This window comes from Pagrus pagrus (assembly GCF_965226575.1).
Source record: "Pagrus pagrus genome assembly, chromosome: 6".
Lineage (NCBI taxonomy): Eukaryota > Metazoa > Chordata > Actinopteri > Spariformes > Sparidae > Pagrus > Pagrus pagrus.
In genome coordinates, this window is record NC_140190.1 from 13,702,460 (window position 1) to 13,724,582 (window position 22,123).

General features: G+C 41.8%; 4 protein-coding genes across 7 annotated transcripts in view; 2 read left to right on the forward strand and 2 right to left on the reverse strand.

The window, feature by feature from the left end:
• Positions 1 to 1,009: 1,009 nt before the first annotated feature.
• Positions 1,010 to 5,461, reverse strand: LOC311258800 (uncharacterized protein). 2 transcript variants are annotated; one of them, XR_014622782.1, is made up of 9 exons: positions 5,270 to 5,461; positions 4,877 to 4,999; positions 4,585 to 4,755; positions 4,206 to 4,292; positions 3,980 to 4,123; positions 3,770 to 3,892; positions 3,633 to 3,683; positions 2,665 to 3,549; positions 1,010 to 1,847 (listed from the first exon to the last, which is right to left on the reverse strand). XR_014622782.1 is itself a non-coding variant. In XM_084355394.1 (8 exons), exons 1-8 carry the CDS (start codon positions 5,334 to 5,336, stop codon positions 2,762 to 2,764), a joined length of 1,554 nt encoding a protein of 517 aa, XP_084211520.1. In that variant the 5' UTR covers positions 5,337 to 5,461; the 3' UTR covers positions 1,010 to 2,761. The 2 variants fall into 2 exon arrangements, 1 of the variants encoding a protein (XP_084211520.1); XM_084355394.1 differs by having other exon boundaries at positions 1,010 to 3,549.
• Positions 5,462 to 5,513: 52 nt separating this feature from the next.
• Positions 5,514 to 9,848, forward strand: LOC311258801 (torsin-1A-interacting protein 2-like). Of its 2 annotated transcripts, none has more exons than XM_084355395.1 (8): positions 5,514 to 5,605; positions 5,871 to 5,896; positions 6,253 to 6,331; positions 6,530 to 6,610; positions 6,948 to 7,130; positions 7,427 to 7,579; positions 7,691 to 7,900; positions 8,086 to 9,848. In XM_084355395.1, the coding sequence occupies exons 3-8, from the start codon at positions 6,298 to 6,300 to the stop codon at positions 8,850 to 8,852; spliced, it is 1,428 nt and encodes a 475-aa protein (XP_084211521.1). In that variant the 5' UTR covers positions 5,514 to 5,605; positions 5,871 to 5,896; positions 6,253 to 6,297; the 3' UTR covers positions 8,853 to 9,848. The 2 variants fall into 2 exon arrangements, with proteins under 2 accessions (XP_084211521.1, XP_084211522.1); XM_084355396.1 differs by having other exon boundaries at positions 7,430 to 7,579.
• Positions 9,849 to 10,142: 294 nt separating this feature from the next.
• olfml2ba (olfactomedin-like 2Ba) lies at positions 10,143 to 18,168 on the forward strand. The gene is made up of 8 exons (XM_084355622.1): positions 10,143 to 10,595; positions 10,731 to 10,994; positions 11,230 to 11,337; positions 13,190 to 13,351; positions 14,518 to 14,746; positions 15,097 to 16,125; positions 16,797 to 16,973; positions 17,071 to 18,168. The coding sequence occupies exons 1-8, from the start codon at positions 10,428 to 10,430 to the stop codon at positions 17,682 to 17,684; spliced, it is 2,751 nt and encodes a 916-aa protein (XP_084211748.1). The 5' UTR covers positions 10,143 to 10,427; the 3' UTR covers positions 17,685 to 18,168.
• A 285-nt stretch (positions 18,169 to 18,453) lies between these two features.
• Positions 18,454 to 22,123, reverse strand: part of atf6 (activating transcription factor 6) — a 33,391-nt gene continuing 29,721 nt past the window's right edge. For both annotated transcript variants that reach the window (XM_084355818.1, XM_084355819.1), the window contains exon 16: positions 18,454 to 20,496. In XM_084355818.1, the coding sequence (XP_084211944.1) occupies positions 20,300 to 20,496 (197 nt within the window). In that variant the 3' untranslated portion in view covers positions 18,454 to 20,299. The remainder of the gene's footprint in view (positions 20,497 to 22,123) is intronic.

A 22,123-nucleotide genomic window follows, 5' to 3' on the forward strand; every position in this document is an offset into this window, starting at 1 on the left:
AAATTTGATTCGATGTCGCCCGCTCTGGCCCCTGGGATGCATTTCACTATGGTCGCTGGTGCCGCTAACTTCACGTTTCGTACTATGGAGCTGCCAATAACCAGAGTTTGTTTCTCAGCGGGTGTGTCGCTGAGTGGGGAAAATTTGTTTGAAACGTGAAGCGGCTGGTGGTGTAACGTGGGCTTTGGTTTGGTATTATGCTTCCTTCGTTCAGTCACCCAGCCGCCCTGCTGTCCCGGCTGCTCGGGAGTTGCCGAGGGACGGCTAGCTGAAGCTACAGTTGCTCGGTCCGCACTAGCTAAGTGGCTAACTGCAGCAGTTACAGTCGGAGTTTCCATGCTGCGGAGCCGAGCCTCCAACTCACTGAGCCTCGCCTCCAACACTACAAATAAACTACACTTAATACATGTACCAGTATCACTAAGGGAGGCAGAGGTGTAACTGAACATCTGGCACACCGAGCAAGAGAAAAGAGGAGAGCGAGAGGGAGAGAGAGAAGCCATCGCTAGCTGATAGTGGCTAAGCTAGGACACGATAGATCAGCCAGCAGAGCTAAGAGAGCTACAAACAGCAGCAAGCCCGGCGACCAAGCTATAAACACAGAGTATTGTTGAATGCCTTAGTGGACCAGCAAGTGCCCGATCACAAGCGGGATCTCGGTCGCTGCAGAAAGGAATACAACAATAATCTGCTTGGACGAGCCGGAGCAGCACAGTTACGCTATCAGTCAGTAACACAACAACAGGAAATGACGCAATGACGCAACACGCTTACCGTAGTACGTGACTCATACCTCTTAACTGCTTAGTAAATGATTGAACACCTGCTTTGCTGTATACCCAATTTCCTGGTTATCACTTTTACAATACTTATCAAGAAAGGCAGGCTCATATTCTTTGCTATATGACAAGTAGAGGCCAAATGTTGTTTGTGTTATAAAGTCACAAGACAAAGAATCTTCTTGGCGCTGTTCCAGAAACAAAGCAAAACCGTGGGTTAGACAATTAACTCTAGTAGTTATCAAAATAATCTTTATTGAAAATGTACACATATTCATATGAGCACAACAAAATTCATCTCAGAGGGATAACGTAAGGAGGAATGAGTGGCATCACAGGAAATAAAACAATTTCCTGTACTTTGGAACTTAAACTTGCACATATCTAACTACAAGAAACCTTGTTTGGGTTGTGACGTTGTCAAGATAGTTATCAAATGATTGATACGTGTTTTGGTACTGCTCAAATAGTCTTACCTTCTCAATATGAATGTTTAAGGCACATTTTGCGACTTGCTGACTAATATTTAGTCAATTATCTTTACAAATTCAAATCACTTAGAGAGAACCTATCTTCGTTGACAGCATTGTAAGTACGATTCAGAGGTTTCTAACATTTCAGGTGCAAAGAACAAACCTTTTTATATCCAATATATATATATACAGCTATCAAAAATATTCCAATCTAGCAAAAGAGACAACATATCGCCAAAACACACATTCAGAAAAACACAAAGAATATAAAATATTTATCTTTTTAAAAAGCCAGTACTCTTATTAAGATGGATATTCAAAGCAAAATCAAAACATTTTTAGTGCAAAAACAAACCAATTGCGTACACAGGAGAACAAAATGAAGAGACACACATCTCCATGGGGACATGAGACAGAAACAATAAAACAGTAAGACAGCAGTCGCCTGGTAGATTTGATACAGGACAAGAAACATGAATTGAACATGAAACAAAATCAAATAGTTTCTGTTAATTTCATAGAACAAACCAGTGTAATCAATACTGATCACTTACCAAAATATCCTTCGATTGGAAATGTCTGTTAAAAAGAAGTGCTGTTGATACAGAACAAAGCAAAAACTAATTTATAGGGATGCATGATATATATAATGGTTTCCATATTATATTTATCTATTATTACACCAATTATATAAAAGTAGAAAAATATAGCAGATAATAGCCAGATTGCTTTCAATGACTCACCAAGGTCAGCATCTACACACTAGTAGGTGGTGGTATGCACATTTAAAGTTGGTTTGTGATGTGCCATCACACACAGAGAAGAAGAAAAAGAAGGAGGACTCACTCCACTCACATGGAGTCAAACTGTTGCACCTGTGTAGCAGCATGCAGTGTACACTAAAGGGCCAAACATGTTGTCGCCAGTGTGGATGTTATTTTCACAGTTTCAGAGGAAGACAATAATAATCATCACCATTCATCGTTGCCTTTCTTACTCTCAGGACTGCATAGTTACTTTTTTTAAAAATACAAAAAAAAGCTAAATTAACGTTTTCTTATTGGAATCGGGCATGTGAAGCACGTAATTACTGATTATTGGTATTAGCTGAAAAACCATATCATGCATCCTTACAAATGTATCACATCTTGTATGCTGTTTGCTTAATCTGCATGAGAATAGAAATGTCATGCCCTACTTTGAGAGTGGAACGATGGTGTAACACCACTGTTACATCCTTGTGCATTTCCTGTATATGTACACATTTGTAAAAGCTCAGTGCTTCAGTCAAACTGAATCATCAACATTGGACTTTAACATAAGAACAATCTCATCCGTGTCAAAGAGAGATTATTACAACCTTCAAACATTTGAACTCAAATGTGAAACATAACAGCACACATTATACTTACACGTTACTTCTGTTTCATTGCTCCTGCACATTGTCAAGAGGATGACGCTGGTTCAAAGTGGTATCCTGGTATTCCTCTGTGATACCAGCTTGCTTCATCAGCATCCTTTCTCCTCTACCTCCTTCTCAGACACCACAGGCAAGATGAGATGGGAGATGCGGCTCCACAGCCCACCATACTTGTCAATGTCCATCTTGTTGAAAGTAGCTTGGCTGCTGTTGCCTACCAGCCTTTCTTTGACATAGTCGTGCACCCTCTCCTCCACTTCCTTCAAACCCTGCTCTTCCTTGACCTCATCTTCAGGCAGTAGCACAGTAAATAACAAGAACACCTGTTTGTAGGCGGCGTTCTCGTGATCACAGTAGCGATAAAAAATTAGCGTGGAACCCGGAGGCAGCTCTTCGAAGCGATGAACGATGGCCACGGGTTTGTCTCCTTCAAAAGCTGCTCGGAACTGGCTGTCGATGTCCAGCTTCACGTCGTCGCTGTCCTGGTTGGCTTTACTGGCTCCATCGATGTGGAGGACAGAGGCGTTGAGGGCGGAAGAGAAGGCGGAGGCCATTCCCTGAGCCAGGCAGAGCAGCGTCCTCTCGGCTCTGAGGCCGGCAGTAAAGATCAGACTCACTGGCTCTGTGGGCTGGGCTGTTCTGAGGTGCTTCTCCAGGCGGATCTTGCTCCTCTCCCACACTACAGGCCGCTGACTGGGGAACTGAGTCTTTAGAAGAGTCAAGTGCTCCGCAAACTTTTCTGGTTTTATAGCTCTGGATGGATTCTCTCCACCGCCTGCAGTCCTTCTGAGTACAGGAATGATCTTGTACGCCAGCAAGACAGCAGAAGAACTGAGCAGTATCAAGAGAAGCAAACAGCAGAGATACCACAAGAATCCTGACAGGACAAAAGACAATATTAAAAAGTAGTAAAGCAAAGAATGATTTAAAGATAAAGTTAATAAAGCGACTCTGACTTACCTCTAGAGGAATGTCCAGAGCTTCCTTTAATAACAGCAGGTTTCTTTATCTCTTTAAAAAGAGAAAATCACATTAAATCAATGTCAAAATGTGAACATTAAATATTGCTAAGGATTGTTGATATGAGGCTACAGTACCTTGTTTTTTGTGCTGAAAGGCTTTTTTTTGTGTCGGAATGTTATTCACACGTTGTCGTGCTGTGTAGGATTTCTCTGAGGCTGGATACATGCTTGAGACATGGTTGTTAACTGCTGGTGTGCCTAAAGATGAGGCAGAATGTGTTTACTCAAAATCTGATCATTTTCAGAGCTGACTAAAATCTGGCTAAATAAAAATGTCTACCATACCGAGGCTCTTGATTTTGCTCTCCATCGTCCTCCTGTACTCCTTCATGCTGGTCTTTGGAATCGGCACATCATGTCTTGTCACTGGTGATCCGATTTGGGTGGCAGACTTGGTGTCCTTTTGTGGTCCTTTTGTTGACGTATTTCCTGAAAACAAACAAACCAGACTGTAATATCTTTCCTTTATGTAATTATCTCCATGCAGAATGAAGCTATGGTATTTCCCTACCTCTCTTGGCTTCATTTACAGCATGACTAGGTCGGCAGCGTTCACCAAGCTCAATGCGAGGGAATAAAGTCACATCTCCTTGGGCACCTGTTTTATACAGAGGGAAAAACTATAAAGCAATTGAACTGCTAATTTCCCTGTGACAAGATCTGATTGTGGCGAGAAGTCATGAAAGTCCACCTACAACAAAGATGTCATATTCGTCATTTGATAGCCCCTACATGCATTTGATGATGCATAAAAAAATAAACAAAAAAACAAACAAGCAACACCAACTAGAACACCTGCTTGTATGCGTCATTCTCGTGATCACAGAGGGATATTTCTCATTTTCTTTTATTATTATTTATACATAATGGAAGCTTCATCAGCTGCTAACCTTGGCATATTTTTGGATGATGAGTGTCATGAGAGGAATCCTGCCCAGCAGCCATTTCCTGGTCTTCATTTCTCTCCAGATCTTCAACTGACTCCTGGACATCCATCTCATTCTCATCACCACTGCCGCCCACTTCTCCTGCCTCCAGACGACTTTTCTTGCTCGGGGATTCTGTTAAGGGACAAACAACAGTCTCAATTATTTTATTTTTTTTTACATCACCTGGAATGAAACTGACTGAGGGTTAACTGTTGTTGTAAATAGGCATATACTGTTAACTGGAGCATCCCACCTTGATCCTCTGAGCCACTCTCCACATCCCTGGAACCATTGACAGCTGCAGCAGGAGGCCGGGTTTCTAAACGCCTTTTGGCCCCCTTTATGGGACTCCTGGGGGTCGGCTCATGAAGCAATACTAAGTAAGTAGCAGAAAGAAAGAAGTTATTATAGAAGGTGAGCATCCTCAACCATTGCAGACTAGTTTAATAAAGTGCTTAAGAAATGCTAGGCAAAGTTAATTTGCACGCAACTCCCTAGTATTCAACGTCTATATTGATAAAGGCAGCTAACGTTATTCAAAGCAGAAACTGAAGGGGTTTTGTGGTTTCACTTTGAGTGAGCTGAAGTCAGCTAGCATCGAAGGCTAAGGTAGCTAATTGTCAATAGTAAATTCGATCAACTTTACCCGAGGAGATCCTTTTCGATCGTCTCAAGTTGGCAGACTTCGCACTTTCAGAAGCCCTGGAATCCATTTATGATTAGATACGAAACGAGGGATGACAAAACACCAATTAAACAATGAGACGAACCATCGTGTTCGCAAACAGAAACAGACAGGCTTCCTTCCTGTATTTGCGAGGGGAAACATTTTGTGACGGGACGGTGTCCGGAAATTGCTCAACTCCATAGAAACACGGGTGGTGGGGAAAGGTTCCGTCCTGTGAGCTGTCAGCTCGACACACGCAGCTACAAAGATAAGGAAGGCTAATGCTGGTCAAATTTCACGGGGATGTGATTGAAGGTACGTTTGTTAAGTATTAGTCGTTAAATTTAAAAATAGGTCAGTAAGTTACACAATAGCAGATATTACGGACTAAAGTATTACTTTGCTTAGCTGTGCTTGTTTAGCTTAGCTAACGTTATGTCTGTTAGTCAACCTGCTAGCTAGTAAACGTTAGCTAACCACCAGCTACCAGCTTCGTTTTCGGCAAGCAAGTTGAGCTAACAGCGTTGATAACCTGTAAGTTAAATTAACTAGCTAACTATCATCTTCGCTTTGCTTACAGGGTCTGCTCGCACCGCAATTTCCGTGGTAAGTTTGCCTCCAAATATTTGTTTCAACATTAGCAAACCCCGGAAAACATCTAAACAGGCATTTCAATGATTCAAGCCATGAGTTTGAATATTAATCGTTATGTTATGTGCTGAGAGGTTCACTTTAATGTTGGCTTTCAGTTTCAATTCACTGTTAATGAAAACGTCGAGAGTTTAGACTGTTTTGATGAGTAAGGAAAGAGTGCACTTTAGCCTGTCACTGCTGACAGGTACATAACCAGTTTTACAACATAACATTGAACACTAGACGAGATTATGTCCACACCTAATAAATGGGCGTGTGCGTTAATAAAAACAATGTCTTATACTATCTTTTTGTTTTTTTTAATGCAGCAGCTTTCTGAAACATCTTGAGTAAAGTGCCCCACATCTAAAGACATGGCAGAGCAAACCCCCCATGTGGACACAGCAGGTAATGAAGCACCAAAATACTGACAATAATGATAATAATAAATATTATTTATATCACTTTTCCTTACAAAGTGCTTTACAAAAGACCAAAGACCAGATATCATTTACATTGGACGAGGAGTATATTAACAAATCATTTACAGCAGTGGTTTATATTTGCCTCATGTGTCATTATTTACTTACTACTACTTTATTTCAGATGTCAAGCCTGAAGAAAGACAGTCAGCAACTGAGGATCGTGATTCACCATGTGATGAGCACACACAGGAAGAGACAGAAGGTAAAATATGCAAGCTATTCAAGGTCAATCATAATCCAGTCGATGTATCTTGACGAATTGTGTTTCTGCATCTACATGGAAAAGACATGGAGCAGGGTGATACTAAAAGTAAATATGTACAATTTATATGGTTTGCTGTGGTCCTACAGTAGTTTGTCAGTCCTGTTATCCTTGTGCAAAGTGTCACCGACACATGGTAAACTCACTGTTAATGAACTTGTTAGGCAAAAGGGTATGTTTTTAAAAAAATGGGAAATGGTTAATAAAATTGGAAATTAAACATTAGTCATCAGTCAAACTGTAATTATATGACACCGGATTTCTGTTTTTACTACAGATGGTGATTTAGCTGAAGAGAAGACAGTGCCTCCGTCAGATGGATCTTCTTCTCCACATGAGTCCAGCACACAAACCTTGGAGAAGACTGTGGTGGACAGCAGCCCCCCACCTCAGGCTGATTGTGGAAGTCAGGGTGATAACAACGGAGTGACAGAGACCATAACAGCTGAGGAGATCTCCAGTGAGTGTTCCAGTTGGAGGGTTATGACAAGTGATTCAAACTGTTTTATTTATTTATACCTCTAATGTGTAATATGTCGCAGTTTTAAATATTTATTTTGTAAGTAAATTACAGTGAGTTGTACATGTAGATGTAAGTACTGTTTTAAGGCAAACTTTGTGAACCTATCCTTCAATGTTGTGAGTTTAAAAAGGCAACTGTCATTGCACTGAACCTTTTTAAAATCCTACTTTAAATGTAACTGTACAGACGCTGATGTTGGAGCTCTTGTGGAAGTTTAATTATTTTAATTTCAGCAGGAGAATCCCACACTGGGGACAATAAAGCAACAAAAACGACCACTCAATCCACTCTGCCTGACTGCAAAGGTGACCAAGCAGACGGACCAAACAATAGACTTAATGAAGAAACCACAGGCACCAACAACACAGATGATGAAGCTGAAGAAGGTGAGCATGACTTTTCTGAAATTTCAATAACTGCAGAATTTCTACACAAATGTTTTCCAGTGGTTGCAGTGTGCAAGTTTGTTTTAACTGTTATTTTTTCCCACTCGTCAGATGATGGAAGCTGCCAAGAGAACACAACCTCCCCACAGTCAGATTTGCCACAGGATGAGGAAGAGAAAGATGAACAAAAAAATATAATTCAGACCCTTGGTCCTACCACTGTGGGGACTAAGCCTGCAGACACAACCTCCAGACGGACGGCCTTGCCACAGGATAACAAAGAGGAAAATGAACAGGAGAATGAGATTCAGAGTCCTGGAGGTAATCTTGTTACTTTTGTCCTTAAGTTTTATCATCGTACATCACCATACATTCTTGGTGACTGTCATTAAAAAAATAGTTCTCTAACATTGTATGTTGTGTATTGCTTCATACACAATTATAAATAACTTATCAATTACTTATAAAGTAATGGTTTACACAACACATGTTCCTTCTTTCCATAGGAAATAGCAGATTCCTGATAGCACTGGGTATAGTGTTACTCGCCTTTGCCATCCTGGTGCAGCTGCACCGCCAGTCTGAGTCTCCACCTCAGAAAGACGATGTGCGGCAGATAGACATCTTCCTCAGGCAGATGGAAAAAGTAAAGACCCAGTTTCCTAACCAGCGTGCTGAGGTCTGGAATCGGAGCAAGATCCACCTGCTGAGACACCTCCAGACAGCCCAGCCTACAGAGCCAGTCAGTCTGATTCTGACTGCGGGCGTCAGAGCTGAGCGGACGCTGCACTGCCTAGCTAAAGGCCTGGCCTCTGCCTTCTCTTCTGCCCTCAACGCCTCCGTCCTCCACATCGATGGCGCCAGCAAAGCCAGCCAGGACAGTGACCAGGTCAAACTGGACATCGACAGCAAGCTGCAGGGAGCTTTCGAAGGAGATAAACCTGTGGCCATCATTCACCGCTTCGAAGAGCTGCCTCCAGGCTCCACCCTAATTTTTTATCGCTACTGCGACCACGAGAACGCTGCCTACAAGAAGACGTTTCTGATCTTCACAGTACTGCTGGGGGAAGAAGAGGAGATTCCTGCCAAGAGTCGTTTGAGTACTGTGGAGGAGATGGTGGACGACCACCTTCAGAAGAAGTTTATCTCCGATGGCCAGCCTGTATCTTTTGACAGAATGGACCTTGACAAGTACGGCGGACTGTGGAGTCGTATTTCTCACCTCATCCTGCCTGTGACAGCAGAGAAAAGGATGGAACATGAAGGATGTTAGGGGACACTCTTGTTTGAACTTTTTATCTTAGCAGTAAACTACCGCCTATCAGGGCTGCAACAATTATTTTTATGGTCAGTTAATCTGTCATTTATTTTCTCGTTTAATCAATTAGTTGTTTGGTCTTTTCTTAAATTGTCAGAAAATGTGAGAAATGTGCGTCAGTGTTTTCCAAAGCACAAGATGATGTCTTCAGATGACTTGTTTTGTCCTCAATCCAAAGATATCCAGTGTACTGTCATAGAGGAGCGAAGAAACCAGAAAATATTCACGTTTAAGAAGCTGGAATCAGAGAATTTTGACTGTATTTCTTAAAAAATTATGCAAACTGATTCATCAATTATCAAAATATTTGGCGATGAGTTTAATAGATGACAACTAAACGATTAATTGTTGCAGCTCTACTATCTATCAGCTTTCTCACTGGGTGACGGGTCACTGAGGCCTGCAACACTGGTCTCTTGGATGGACACAGACTATATTGAAGCTCACTTCCAGATAAAGCATCAAGTAGAAATGAGACACTAGATTTTGCTATAGGACTTTTTAAAAAACATTTCTTTGGACATTGCTCAAGAAAAAATGTTTGACAAAAAGGCTGTGGTGCTCTGTTGTATTAATACTTTGATCACATGTAATGTTAGACAAATTGCAAAATGAAAAGCGATTCAACTGGGGATTTGTGGATATGTGCAATTGTAATGCTAACTACTGCACTTGTGTAAATTTTTTATTTAATGTAAGACACGATTGTTCTCCTATGGATAATGATCGCACCGAGATAAGAGGCAGAACTATTCTTTTAGTGTCAAAAGCACTCATTTTTAGATGATTGTTTTTCAAACCGACGGTACATGGCACCACAAGCCTTGTCTGAACTTCCCATGCTCCAGTTTCCTGTATACATATACGTGCATCACACTGAAGGAAGAAGTCTGATGAAGATCGGTGCATAAATTGAATGTGCCTTAAAGTCTAAATAAACAAGTACATGAAGATGTTGTATTTGTTGTCATTGTAGTGAACACTGCGGCGGCCAGAGGGCAGCAACACCTCACCTGAGCCTGCGCTGCTGGGAGACGACTGAGTGGCATCTGATCTCTGTGCAACAGGCTGCTACTTTGAATTTGAACACGAAATGTGATTTAAAACCTTAAACTGCAAGTCGAAGCTCAAAGGAAATTCACGATTAGCCTGAAGCGGATATTTAACTCGGGACATATAAATTGTGCCGCACATCATGTGTGAACAGTCGTCTGCAGCAGCTGAACTCCTCCTGCCAGTCTGATCAGATCCGCCTCCTGTCAGCGCAGCTCCAGCATCAGCTCCAGCTCCAGCAGCAGCAGCAGCAGCAGATGCCGGCTGCTCTCTCACAGACTGCGCGCTCTTTCTGCACCCGCGTTCACTGTGACAATGAAAAAGATGACCTCGCGCTTTAAAGCTTGATCTCGCTGTCTAATTTTGGAGACAGAAGCATGACATTTCCTTAGCAGCTGAATTAATTGGTGTCAGGCTGTGCCTGCCAGCATACTTTCAAGATTCTCTGTCTTTTCGGCGCTCTGTGAGCCTCGCAACATGTGCAAGTTATGCGTTGTCATCCTGATGTGCTGTGCGTTTGTGCCACGCAGCTCTGCAGCGCCGCAGACCCGGGGTGAAGATCCCGGGTCGCAATTTGAGAACGCGGCAGAGCAAAGTGACGGGCTGCAGGAGGAGATAGATGGCCAGGAGAGCATCCTCTCTAAGGTAGGAGGAAACGTCCCCCTCTTTTCACTTCTTTGCCTGTTATGTTTTGTGGACATTTCATTATTTCGTGCGTAAAAATTCAAACGTTTTTGATTGAGCGTGGTGGAAAATACATTCGTCCTCTTCTCTTTGTAGCTGCTGGGTGATTATGACAAAGTGAAAGCCCTCTCGGAAGGCTCTGACTGTCGGTGTAAATGTGTTGTCAGACCCCTGAGCAGGAGCGCCTGCCGGCGGATAGAAGAAGGGAGCGCCACAGCGCAGGACTTCTACACTGTGGAGACTATCACATCTGGACCGGAGTGCAAGTGCGCCTGCATCGCTCCTCCGTCAGCGGTCAACCCCTGCGAGGGAGAGTTCAGGCTGAAAAGACTTAGGGAAGCTGGGAAGGAGAATGTCAAGGTGAAGTGTCACCCTGTCCACTTTCTGTGCACACTAGAGCCTCTAAACACACAAGTCCCCATGCGCCAGAGCCTCTGGGCTGCTGTCAGCTCGCCTGTTCATTTCTGAAGAGGCCTGGATCAACTTATTCATTACTGGAGATTCAGAGTTTGAATGGGAGGCGCTGGGCCCATTTAACATATGGCATGTCTTGAATTGGTAAACCCTTTTGACGGAATCCGCTTGATCATTCCAGCTGTCCACCATCCTGGAGCTGCTGGAGGGATCCTTCTATGGCATGGATCTACTGAAGCTGCACTCCGTTACCAATAAGCTCCTGCATCGCATGGATCATCTCGAAAAGGTACATTAACAGTGTACCTTTCTTCTTGAAATATTATGCAAAATTGTTGGTATGACATAAGTACAAACCGGTGGTAGCAGGTGTGTTTGGATCCTGGATGTAGTGGGTCCAATAAAACACTCTTTAGACTTTATTTTTAGCTGCATCTGGAAGGAGTGATCAGGCTTTCCATCGCACCTGGAAGATTTTCAAAAGAAACCCTTTTTTCTTTTTATCAGATGGTAGATTAAATAAAGGGTTGGGGTTAAATAAATTGTTTAAGGATGGGAATACTAACCAAATGTTTGTCAAATTATGTAGAACTGTATTTGCTAAATGTATCAGATCAAATGAAATGACTTAAAGGTGCACTTAAAGGTGCACTATGTAGTTTTGGGAAGAAATTTAATCGGATGGGAAAGATCTTCATTGACAGTTTTTTTTTTTTTTAAAACAACAAGTTTAAATAAACAATCTGTCTTCATTTTCATGACTGAATAAACAAACTGACCTTAACACAATTTCATACTGTTTTACTTTGTTTATATGTGGCGGACCCTGCCACCTTTCTAGCTCCAAACAGTGTCCTGGGGACCTTATTTTCCTCTGAGAACAGCTCGTTTATTAATTTATGAAAACATAAATATTTCTGAGTTTGTATAATTACCTCATTAATATTGTTGATATTACCCTTCTGAGTTTCTGAATTACTTTTCCAAAACTACATAGTGCCCCTTTACAGTACAAATTCTTTCAAATGAACTCAGTGTCAATCAGCCATAAACAATCTGCCTTTCAACAGTGAAGTTATTGTACCTAATTGATTCATAAACATCATAAATCATAAAGATGTCCCGCCCAAACAGGTGCAACAAAGCTAACTACAAGATGACATGCCCAGACAGAGAAGAGTCTAATTATCCAAAACAACTGCAAACACCTGTGTGAATGTACAATGGGTGCACCAGCGGATATTAATCATTAAATAAACAAAATGTTCAACGTTATCTTGATTGGAACAGCTTGCGTACCACAAGTGTCCGTACCACACTTTTAGGGTTTTATCTCTGCTCTGTTAACAGCCTATTTGTTTGTTTTTAAATTTGTATTGCCTTTTATCTTGTGCTCCTGATCACAAGTCAAGTTTTCGACCTGGAATCAAAAATGACTGAACTGAACTAAACTGAGGCGAGAGCTGAGCTGACTCAGTCAAACTTTCTCACACCCAGATCTCTGTGTCACTCCCTCATGGTACTGAATCACTGCGTGAAGTGGACTTAGAACGCTTAATTGGATGAATGTTAATTTGATGAGTTACAGTGGCAATTCAAAACACTTGATTATGGCATCATGGACAACATACTGTGCCTGCATGATGTTAGAAAGCTGATAAGTGGGTGAATCAAGCATATTCATTATTGATGTTATTAGTTTCAGCTGTGTCTTGGTGTGACACGTGAAAAAGTCGACTGCTGAGATGTGGAAGTGTTGCGAGTGAAGATGCTCATGGGTTTTTAAAGTGCATTCTGGGAAGCAAACAGTGCAATCAAAAATGTTTGAGCATTCACAGACGACATCTCGCCACAATACAAATGCACAGGTGAAAATAAAATGAACAACGGCTAAATTCGGTTCAGTTTCAGGGTCCTGGTATCGTTCATGCTGGCTCACTGTCACATGAATTACTGCGACACTTGTGACCGGCTATGACAAGTGAAGCTCTCTGCTTTGAATAATACATTTTGATGACTCAGGATACTCTCCCCTTCAGCCTTCTGCTAGTGATTATCTCTGCTGATGATCGCAGCCCATTTTCCATTCAAACATGCACATGATTCTGCTGATATCTTGATTTGTCCCTGACTGCATGAAGGTGGTGTCTGTGAGCGACACAACGGATGTGGTGAAGCCCCAGGAGAGTCCTCCAGTCGAGGCAGATGTGACGGAAAGCCCGCCCACCTCTCCCCCCCAAAAGCATCAGGAACAGAAGAGACTCAGTGAGATCAACGGGGCCGCCGCATATCGAGACCCAGGGGTGAGTGTGACATCCTAACACTGATATCACAGGATTAACAGATGGGGTCTCTGATGTAGAGGTAAAGAAAGAGACGAAGCTGTCAGTCCGTGTCAGTCTGTGGTGTTGCTAGTTCTTTATTTTCCTGTACTATAAAAACATCGTAATAACTGCTTAACTATTGGCACCTGAAGTAACTATTTACCATCGTTAATGCCATGACATACCACATACAGGATAGTAATTATTTTGTTTCTTTATATACTATATAATAATATTTCACGCACATTCAAATGGCTTATAACTTCCTCTTAAGTAAAGTTTGTAGATGTATTCATGGCAAGATTATATCTTGTGTTCCATCCATGAATATTGTAAGACACATCCTGAAAGACAGTATTATATATCCAATGCAGTTGTGAAGGCTCTGAACACGTATAAAAGAAGTGATTGGATTCACATGTTCCATTATGAAGTCTTGTGTTCCTGCAAAACAAAAGGAACAATTATGTGTTCTTTCCACAAACTCCTTCATAAAAATCACCGTCTCCACGATTAAGGACCAAAAATGTGTTATGGAGGTAATGGGAAGGTTTGGCAGACCCAGTGGACGACAGCAGACCTCAGAGCAGTGATTGTACCACAGGGCCCTGATCCATGGCAGCTTTAATATAAAGTGGAGAGTCTGTCCAGCAGTGTTGGGCGGGACCTGCCCTTCGCATACAAGTGATTCATTTTTTAATTTGTTTTGCGAGACCAAAAAACAAGGTCATCAATGAAAACTGAGACTAAATTCCATTTTTGGATTTAAAGTTTCCTCTTTATTAAAGGATAATTCAGTTTTATTGCAACTTGGGTCGCACTTTGAAGCTCTGGTCATTATTTCCATTGGTAATAGTAACATATTACTCATCACTTTAATTGTTGAGATCTGTGAATGAATGAGGCTACATAGCTAAAAAAGCCAGACAGTGAAAGTAACAAAAGATCAGACTGAGGTCAGATTGCCATACCCGTTTCAAACAGACTCCAGTTTAAGTTTTTAAGTAGAGTTGCAATGATTAGTCGATGAGTCAATTCTTTTGTTTGAGTCATTTCTTTTTAGCAAAATGTCAGACATTTAAGGTTTTGCACATTTGTAAGTTTTGCCTTATAGAAGTGTTGTGTGTCCATCTGTCCACTAACAGGAAAAGTATGAGGAGAAGTTTATTGGGGAAAATCCATCCGTCCTACCGACAGATGGTTCTGCTCAGATCATTGAGGTCAGACCTCAGGTGACTCCCAGAAATGTGGCTAACAAGGAGGCTTCTCAGGTGTCAAAGACCAGCCCCAACGGGATGATCATCAGAGGAATGACTTTTTATAAATCTGAGCCTGATCCGATGGTGGCAGACGACGGGGAGCCTGGTGAGAACTGTGAGTGCAAACCTTAAGTCAGCTTTCAGGGCAAATAACTGTGCAGATGGACCTAGAAAGATCTGAAATCAAGTTATCATCCAATTCACAGCCATACTAAAAATTATATCTTCAACTTTTCTTACACATCCACACTCTGCTAACCATGAAACATTAAAATATAGTCAAAAAAGCTTGGTGTTTGCTTAAGTTGCCTGTCAGGACCATCTACGAGCTGCTCTGTCACTGCAAAAAAGCATAATTACAAATGTGCACTGTACTTTATTAGCTCAGAGACGACATAGTTTTGATGGTATCGTATAACTGTCGCTCAGATTGCTTGATCAAATCTTTTCTTTTCCCTTTTTTAGTTTTTGAGTATCATGGATTCAGTGGTGATGGCCCAATTAACCTCTTCATTGAAGAGAATCTTCTCCAACACAGAGCCCCTCGCCCCAGGACGAGGGAGGGACCAAAATCACTTCGACTGATGAAAACAGATCCTTTATATCATTCGAAGAAGACCAGCCAATCAGCAAAACCGAAACAAACTGAGCCCACCTCAGAAACCCATAGTGAGATCATCAGTGCCATTGGAACCGCATCAGTGGATGTGTCTACAGATGCAAAGGGTGACACGTCTACAACATCTGCAACGACACAAAAAACCAGGAGCACAGAAACTGCACCTCTGACTACTCAAAGAGCCACTGCAGGAATCACTCAGTCGCCAATCCCTCTGATGGCTGAACCAGCAGGCACTTCTTCAACAACCAAACCCTCTGAACATACAGTCACAAGGGGACTCCTACGAGCATTCACAACAAGAAATACACCAACCACCATGATGGAAACCTCTACCCTGGAGGTGAAACAAAACATACCTGGCAGTACTACAGCTTATTCAAGCACACTTGTACCAAACCCAGCCACAGAGGCCCCAACTACCCACCCAACTGCCACGATGACCATCACCACCCAGGCTACCCGGACCCTGGCACCAACACTCCCCACGGCAGCCTCCACAACAGCCACCCCCACGCAGGCTGCCACCACAACAGCCACCCCCACGCAGGCCGCCACCACAACAGCTACCCCCACACAGGCCGCTACCACAACAGCAGAAGAAGAAACTGAATCCACCATCTTTTTAAGGTCGACTTCGCCTCCCACCACAGAGAGACTCATCACTTCTCATCACACTTCTCCATCTTTCACCACACCTTCGACTACCTCTTCTTCAACCACCACTACCGCTACTTCCACTACTACCACTGCTACCACTACCAGGCAGACTGCTCAGGTCAGACGGAGATACAAAATCAGCTGGGAAGAAGAAAAGGGAGCGGAATCAGATGAGCCCATGCAAAGACAGCAGGAATCTTCTTCAAGAAAAGCCGGTAAGTTGAGTTTATATGTCGAATAAGGGGATGCAAGACTGCGAGTCTACAGACACGCAAACAGCTTAATAGGCACAGTGGTTCTTTGAGCTCTCTGAGCGGCATCCGGGGGCCATCTCCAGACACAATGAATAGCTGAGGCTGATGGGAGTGTTGTCCGTTTTGAGGCTAAATAGTCCTAAACAAGACTACTGGATAAAATATTGAAGGAAAAGTTGGGGAATCAGCAAAGTCCTTAGGTCTCTTCGATGAACCACGAATGAACAAAATTTCATGTCTATCCAACCAATAGTGGTAGAGATATTTCTGACCTAAAGAACGACAGACCAACTGACAGACCGCCAGAAGGGCTAAAAAAACGGCTTAGCAGGTACTTACAAGAGCTTAACTCCAACAAACAAGATATCCTGTGACAGACATCATGCCTCACCTCTTTACATACTCTAGTGAAAGATGTCATTTAGAAAAATATTATATTGATATCATTCTATGAATCACTAAACTTTGTAATTCAGCACTCAGTCCGCTGTGGGAACCTCACCCCTTTCCGTGATTCAGTCTGGTTTAAACAAAAGCCTCTAATTATTTTCAGACTCTTTGACGGAGGTCTGGATGATGTTAAAGTGTTTCGTTTCTAAATCCTCACTCATGGCTCTCTGACTCGTTCACAGGGGAGTGTAAGGACACTTTGGCAACAATCTCAGAGCCAGTTACTCACAACACCTATGGCAAGAATGAAGGAGCATGGATGAAGGATCCAAAGTCTGGGAATGACAAAATTTATGTCACAAACTTCTACTATGGAAACAACCTCCTGGAGTTCCGCAACCTCGAGGTTTTCAAAGGAGGTAAGAGCAAGTACTCAACGCTTTCACTAAATTCTTCTTTGTTGCCATTTTGCTGTGATGAATCTCATGCTTCTTCATTTCTCTTTATCCTTTCTAGGCCGTTTTACCAACTCATACAAGCTTCCTTACAACTGGATTGGCACAGGCCACGTGGTCTACGATGGGGCTTTCTACTACTGCCGTGCCTTCTCTCGAGACGTCATCAAGTATGACCTGCGTCAGCGTTACGTGGCCGCCTGGACCATGCTGCACGATGCTCTGGTCGAGGAGGCATCATCACCCTGGGAGTGGCGCAGCCACTCGGATGTCAACTTTGCCGTGGACGAGAGCGGCCTGTGGATCGTCTACCCGGCGCTGGATGACGAGGGCTTCTTACAGGAAGTGATTGTTCTGAGTCGACTGAACCCCTCAGACCTGAGCATGCAGAGGGAGACCACCTGGAGAACCGGACTCAAGAGGAACCACTACGGGAACTGCTTCATCGTGTGCGGCGTCCTGTACGCTGTTGACAGCTACAACCAAAGGGACGCCAACCTGGAATACGCCTTCGACACGCACACAAACACTCAGATGATTCCCAGAATGCCCTTCACCAACAACTACACCTACACCACGCAGATTGACTACAATCCCAAAGAGGGTGTTTTGTACGCGTGGGACAATGGACACCAAGTCACATACAACATTAAGTTTGCCTATGTAGAGCCTTAGTAAGGGTTAGAGAGTAGTACTAAGTAATTCTATGGATTGAATGGATTGTAGATCAGTCCACGTGGCCTTCAGTATGGAGACAGATGAAGGCTAAATGTACAAATGTACGTCAGTATATTGTGACTAAATTGTTTTGTTCATATTATGATTTTTTTACATTTTTAAATTTACAAAATAATTGAAACAATGAGCCTGATTACTTAGTCAACAGATCAAGTTATACTGTATATATTGTGATACTGTAAAAAAAAAAAAAGCCCTGTGAGCTAAATGAATGTAGAAAGTTCACATAAAAGAACCAGTTGATAAAGTATACTCCCATATTACATTTATCTGTTTCATACACATGCTTTTGTATTACATTTTTCTTCCTCTTCATGATAATACCATAGATATCGCTGTTGACCTTGATCTTGTGAAAGCACTTACTCCCTGCATATCAGACTCTTTGGAGGCAATTACAATAAACTTCGGAAATGCTGAGAGAAAATGTCTTCTTTGTTTGGCTAATCACAGTTTAAGAGGCTTCAATTACAATTTATGAGCGTTAATTTGACAGGAAGACTGTGAAGACAGAGCAAACATAAGTAGACAGAGAGAAGCAGCGTTCAAGCCTTTAATTTGCTGTTCCTGGATGTAAATTGAGTGACTGTGGAGAAAAGTACCCAGAACAGTCGATCTATTATACCTGTTGAACAAAAACTGAAATAATGCAGTTGTAGGTCCCCCCCCCCCCCCCCCAACAGCTTTAAGGATGCACGCAAAGGTCTATAGTTAGAGAAAATCCAGTGTTTATTTTGGTTTCGGCACACAATAGAATACAAAAAAACACAAACCTAAAAAAGTTAATTGTACTCTTGCTTGCACCTCCAGGAAGTTATGCTGGGATGCAGTGAATCAAATATTTTTGAAAGCAAAAGGGGAAAAAAAAATACCCACACAGATGGCCTGGCTTAAGAAAACAAAAGCAAAGGCATGTTTTTTTTTTCTTTTTTTTTTTTATGGGCATCTGTTGAGCTAAAACATAACCATCTGTACAATCCTGTAGCTACGAGAAATGCACTTTCACACACAGAAGTATGGTATCCTGTTTTATCTACATATACAAAAACTGTCGGCATAAGCAAATAGTTTTCTAATGTTGATGATGTATAATTTCTTATTTCACACCAGTTTTACCCCGTAGTCAAAACAAGGTAACAGAAACAGTCATATAAGGCATTTGATGCCAGAATGCATCTTCCCAGGTTCTGCATTTATAGTGCAAATTTTTACAAGAAATTGGTACTAAAATCTATCCAATAATTTAGCTCCATCACACAGTTTGAAAAAAAGGACAAATTTCCAGTGGGTTGCAATTTCAATACAGGCTTAAGTGCACAAAATAGAAGTGCACTTTAATCAACGGACGGTGAAGTCTATTTTTTAATCAGGTGTCAAACATCAACCAAAAGTTGAAGTAGAGGTTTTTTTTTCCTAAGATCAAATCTCTTAATGTCCACCCATTAAACTGACACTAAATAAATCTCCCAGCACTAACATTTCCTCTTTGTTTCCTTCCAATCCACCATTTATTAGTGTGTACACAATATGTCATTTAGATTTTCTGTAGTCAATTAAAATAAACAGTTCCAACAAAGTGAAACCAGACAGATACAGAAAATAAAAACCAATGAATCTTGACATAAGGAAGTAGTGACACGAGTCACACCACAGGAGTTTGTTTAATACAAATAAATATATATCTGAATCTGAGAAGCACAGTGCAAAGACCAAAAAAACTTAAATTCTTCATCAATACAGTGCGAAAAACAGAGCACCTGAAATCCTGAATTTAATGAAAACCAGCCGACAACATATTGGTCAGCCTTCACGGATCACCTGACTTCCTGAGTTCACTGACTTAGAGTGCTGCATCTAATCAATCTGGCATCTCTTACTCAATCACTTGTAAAACTTGCTTTAGTTAGAGGCGAACAGATGAATGAGTAAGAGAGACGATTACAGCACTCCATATTGTGTAGATACAACCACAGAATTTGCTGTGCTTGTAAACACTGATATCACAAACACTCTGCTTTTAGTTAGGAAAATTCCCTGCAAGATTAATCTTGGGTGTATAATCAGTTTCTGTTTTCTCCTCTGGCTTTGTAGCTTGTTCTAAAAACAACAACAACAACATAAAAAAAAAAGAAATGAAAAGAGAGAGCAGACTTGAGGAGAGCTGCTATGGGGTAAAAGTATTTGTGTTATGATGGGGTGACTCAGGGTTCAATGCTCGGCCTCCTGCCGCTAAGCAATTACCCTTATGTGGGGCGTCTGGGGTTACAGGGAGAAGTCAGTTTTGCCACACAAGGAGCTGCAGACTACCTCCGGATATCAGCCCTAATGAAGAATGTAGCTGACTGCTGCTGACAATTTGACCTAACTTTGAATTATAATGACTGGATTTCATTCAAATCTACATCACAATCATGAAGTCAGTGGGAGCACAACATATAAAATACACGTCATTACATTAAAAAAAAAAGAAATGTTGATTGTGGTCTTTTGCTCCGTTTGTCTTAGTGGGTTTTGTTGAGGAGATAAAAATAATACAGGTGCTGATAGCGACCTTACGCAGACCCCATTAGCACACCGACAGGTGGTGCGGCCTGGTTGTCAGTCGGGGAGTGCTGATAAAACGTGTCCGTGCGGTTGACCCTGAGCAAAGGTGGAATGGTGGAGGACCTGATGTGGAGGATCCTGGTGTCCGTTACTTCACAGTCAATCTGCATCATTACCTCGTACTTGTCTTCCCTGATGATGCTGTCTGTAATGACAGGAAAAGAAGCAGAAAGTTGTTAGTTCTGGATTCATCAATAATAGCGCTGCTAGTAACAATTATATTCATTGTAGATTAATCTGTTGAAAATGGTGAAATATGTCGATCAGTGTTTCCAAAAGCTGAAGAAAACCGGAAAATAATTTACATCTAAGAAGCCGAAACCAGATAATTTTAACCTTTTTTCCTTAAACCAATTAATATTTAATCTAAATAGTTGACAACTATTCAAATAATTGTCTCAACTCTTTAATAAATGCATTAATAAAAAAAATGTTTTAGATTAGAGCCTGACCGATATGCAGTTTTGGGGGCGATACCGATAAATATTAGGGAGAAACAACTTACGATATCGATATATCGGCCGATATACACAACAATGACGGCCAACGGATATATATTGGTTGGGCTCTATTGTAGATTGAATCATTTATGTATTTGCTCTATCGCCTGTGGATTTATATACAGGCTACAGCTTTAACCAACTCAACACACATATAGAGGTTACCAATGTGTATTCATCATCACTAATGCTTCAGGCTTTTTGTCGTTTTTGTTGCAGAAAGACTTGACATTTTATTTTGGGAGTGTCAAGGAGCTGGGGGGCTGAGAACAGATGGAGACCAGAGGTGAGTCACTTACTGGATTTCTCCTTCATGGAGATAAACAAAACAGCTCTAAACAAGAGCAGGACATGCAAATTTGAGAAGAATAAAAAAAAGGAGGGACTCTGGCAAGAGTATTGGAGAGAGAATAAGAGAAAGTCTCTCTTTCTCTTTTTCTCTCTCCAATACTCTCACTGATGATGAGTCAGGCTTCTCGCTGAGTTCAGAGAAGAAAAGAAGAAACTCGGGCAGGATTGAGGGACAGAAAGTGATCAATGTTGATGAGTCAGGCTATTGTGTTTGGAAAAAAAACAAAAAACCCCAGAGACTGCAACAGACCACAGATGGTGTATAGAACGATGATAAACACAAAGCCCATTATCAAAGATGATCAGGGTCATCCTGAGGTTTGAGCGAAAAAAGTATTTATTCTGGCTTCATCTTCAGAAGTTTAAGTTTGGAACAAGACACTGGACTTAGGACAGCGTTGTGTGGTTCATGGTCTGTGGTTTCCCACAGCCTTACTTTGCTCAGCTTAGGGGAAGAACATCCTCTAAAGTGGAAACGCTTGTAAAGTTCTTTGCAAGAAAAAGCTCTTAACAATATGCCGAGGGATCCCTCGTGTATTTACATTAACAGACAACTTAAAGACTCTGGGCTTCCTTTGTATGTCAGCGAGAGAGTGGAGATGATAACAACATTCCCCATATGGAGCACACAAGACAAACACACCTCAGTCAGTTTTAGTGCACTCGTATATGACCCAGAAATGGACCTGTAGGCGTCTTTAAAATGCCTGAGGGCGCTGCGAGTTGTTTAAAAGCTGCAGTCTTTTTCCAGACACCTGTGCAACACATCAGCTTCTTCTGCTCTTCTTCAGGATTTCCACAGACGTATACTTCAGAGGCAGTTAAGAGTTTATCAGATCATACTGTATGGCCAGGATACAATAGCACATTCGGCAGCCAGAGACTCCATGGATGTTCATATCATTAGATGGTTGGGAGACA

Bases quoted from the DNA above. Each gene is read 5' to 3' on its own strand.
- LOC311258801 (XM_084355395.1), top strand. From the start codon at position 6,298: ATGGCAGAGCAAACCCCCCATGTGGACACAGCAG. The intron at 7,131-7,426 runs GTGAGTGTTCCA...TTTTAATTTCAG, and splicing joins AACAGCTGAGGAGATCTCCA to CAGGAGAATCCCACACTGGG. The intron at 7,901-8,085 runs GTAATCTTGTTA...TTCTTTCCATAG, and splicing joins TGAGATTCAGAGTCCTGGAG to GAAATAGCAGATTCCTGATA.
- olfml2ba (XM_084355622.1), top strand. From the start codon at position 10,428: ATGTGCAAGTTATGCGTTGTCATCCTGATGTGCTGTGCGTTTGTGCCA. The intron at 10,995-11,229 runs GTGAAGTGTCAC...TGATCATTCCAG, and splicing joins CTGGGAAGGAGAATGTCAAG to CTGTCCACCATCCTGGAGCT. The intron at 16,126-16,796 runs GTAAGTTGAGTT...ACTCGTTCACAG, and splicing joins ATCTTCTTCAAGAAAAGCCG to GGGAGTGTAAGGACACTTTG.
- LOC311258800 (XM_084355394.1), bottom strand. From the start codon at position 5,336: ATGGATTCCAGGGCTTCTGAAAGTGCGAAGTCTGCCAACTTGAGACGA. The intron at 4,756-4,876 runs GTGGGATGCTCC...GTCCCTTAACAG, and splicing joins GAGTGGCTCAGAGGATCAAG to AATCCCCGAGCAAGAAAAGT. The intron at 3,893-3,979 runs GTATGGTAGACA...CCTCATCTTTAG, and splicing joins GAGCAAAATCAAGAGCCTCG to GCACACCAGCAGTTAACAAC.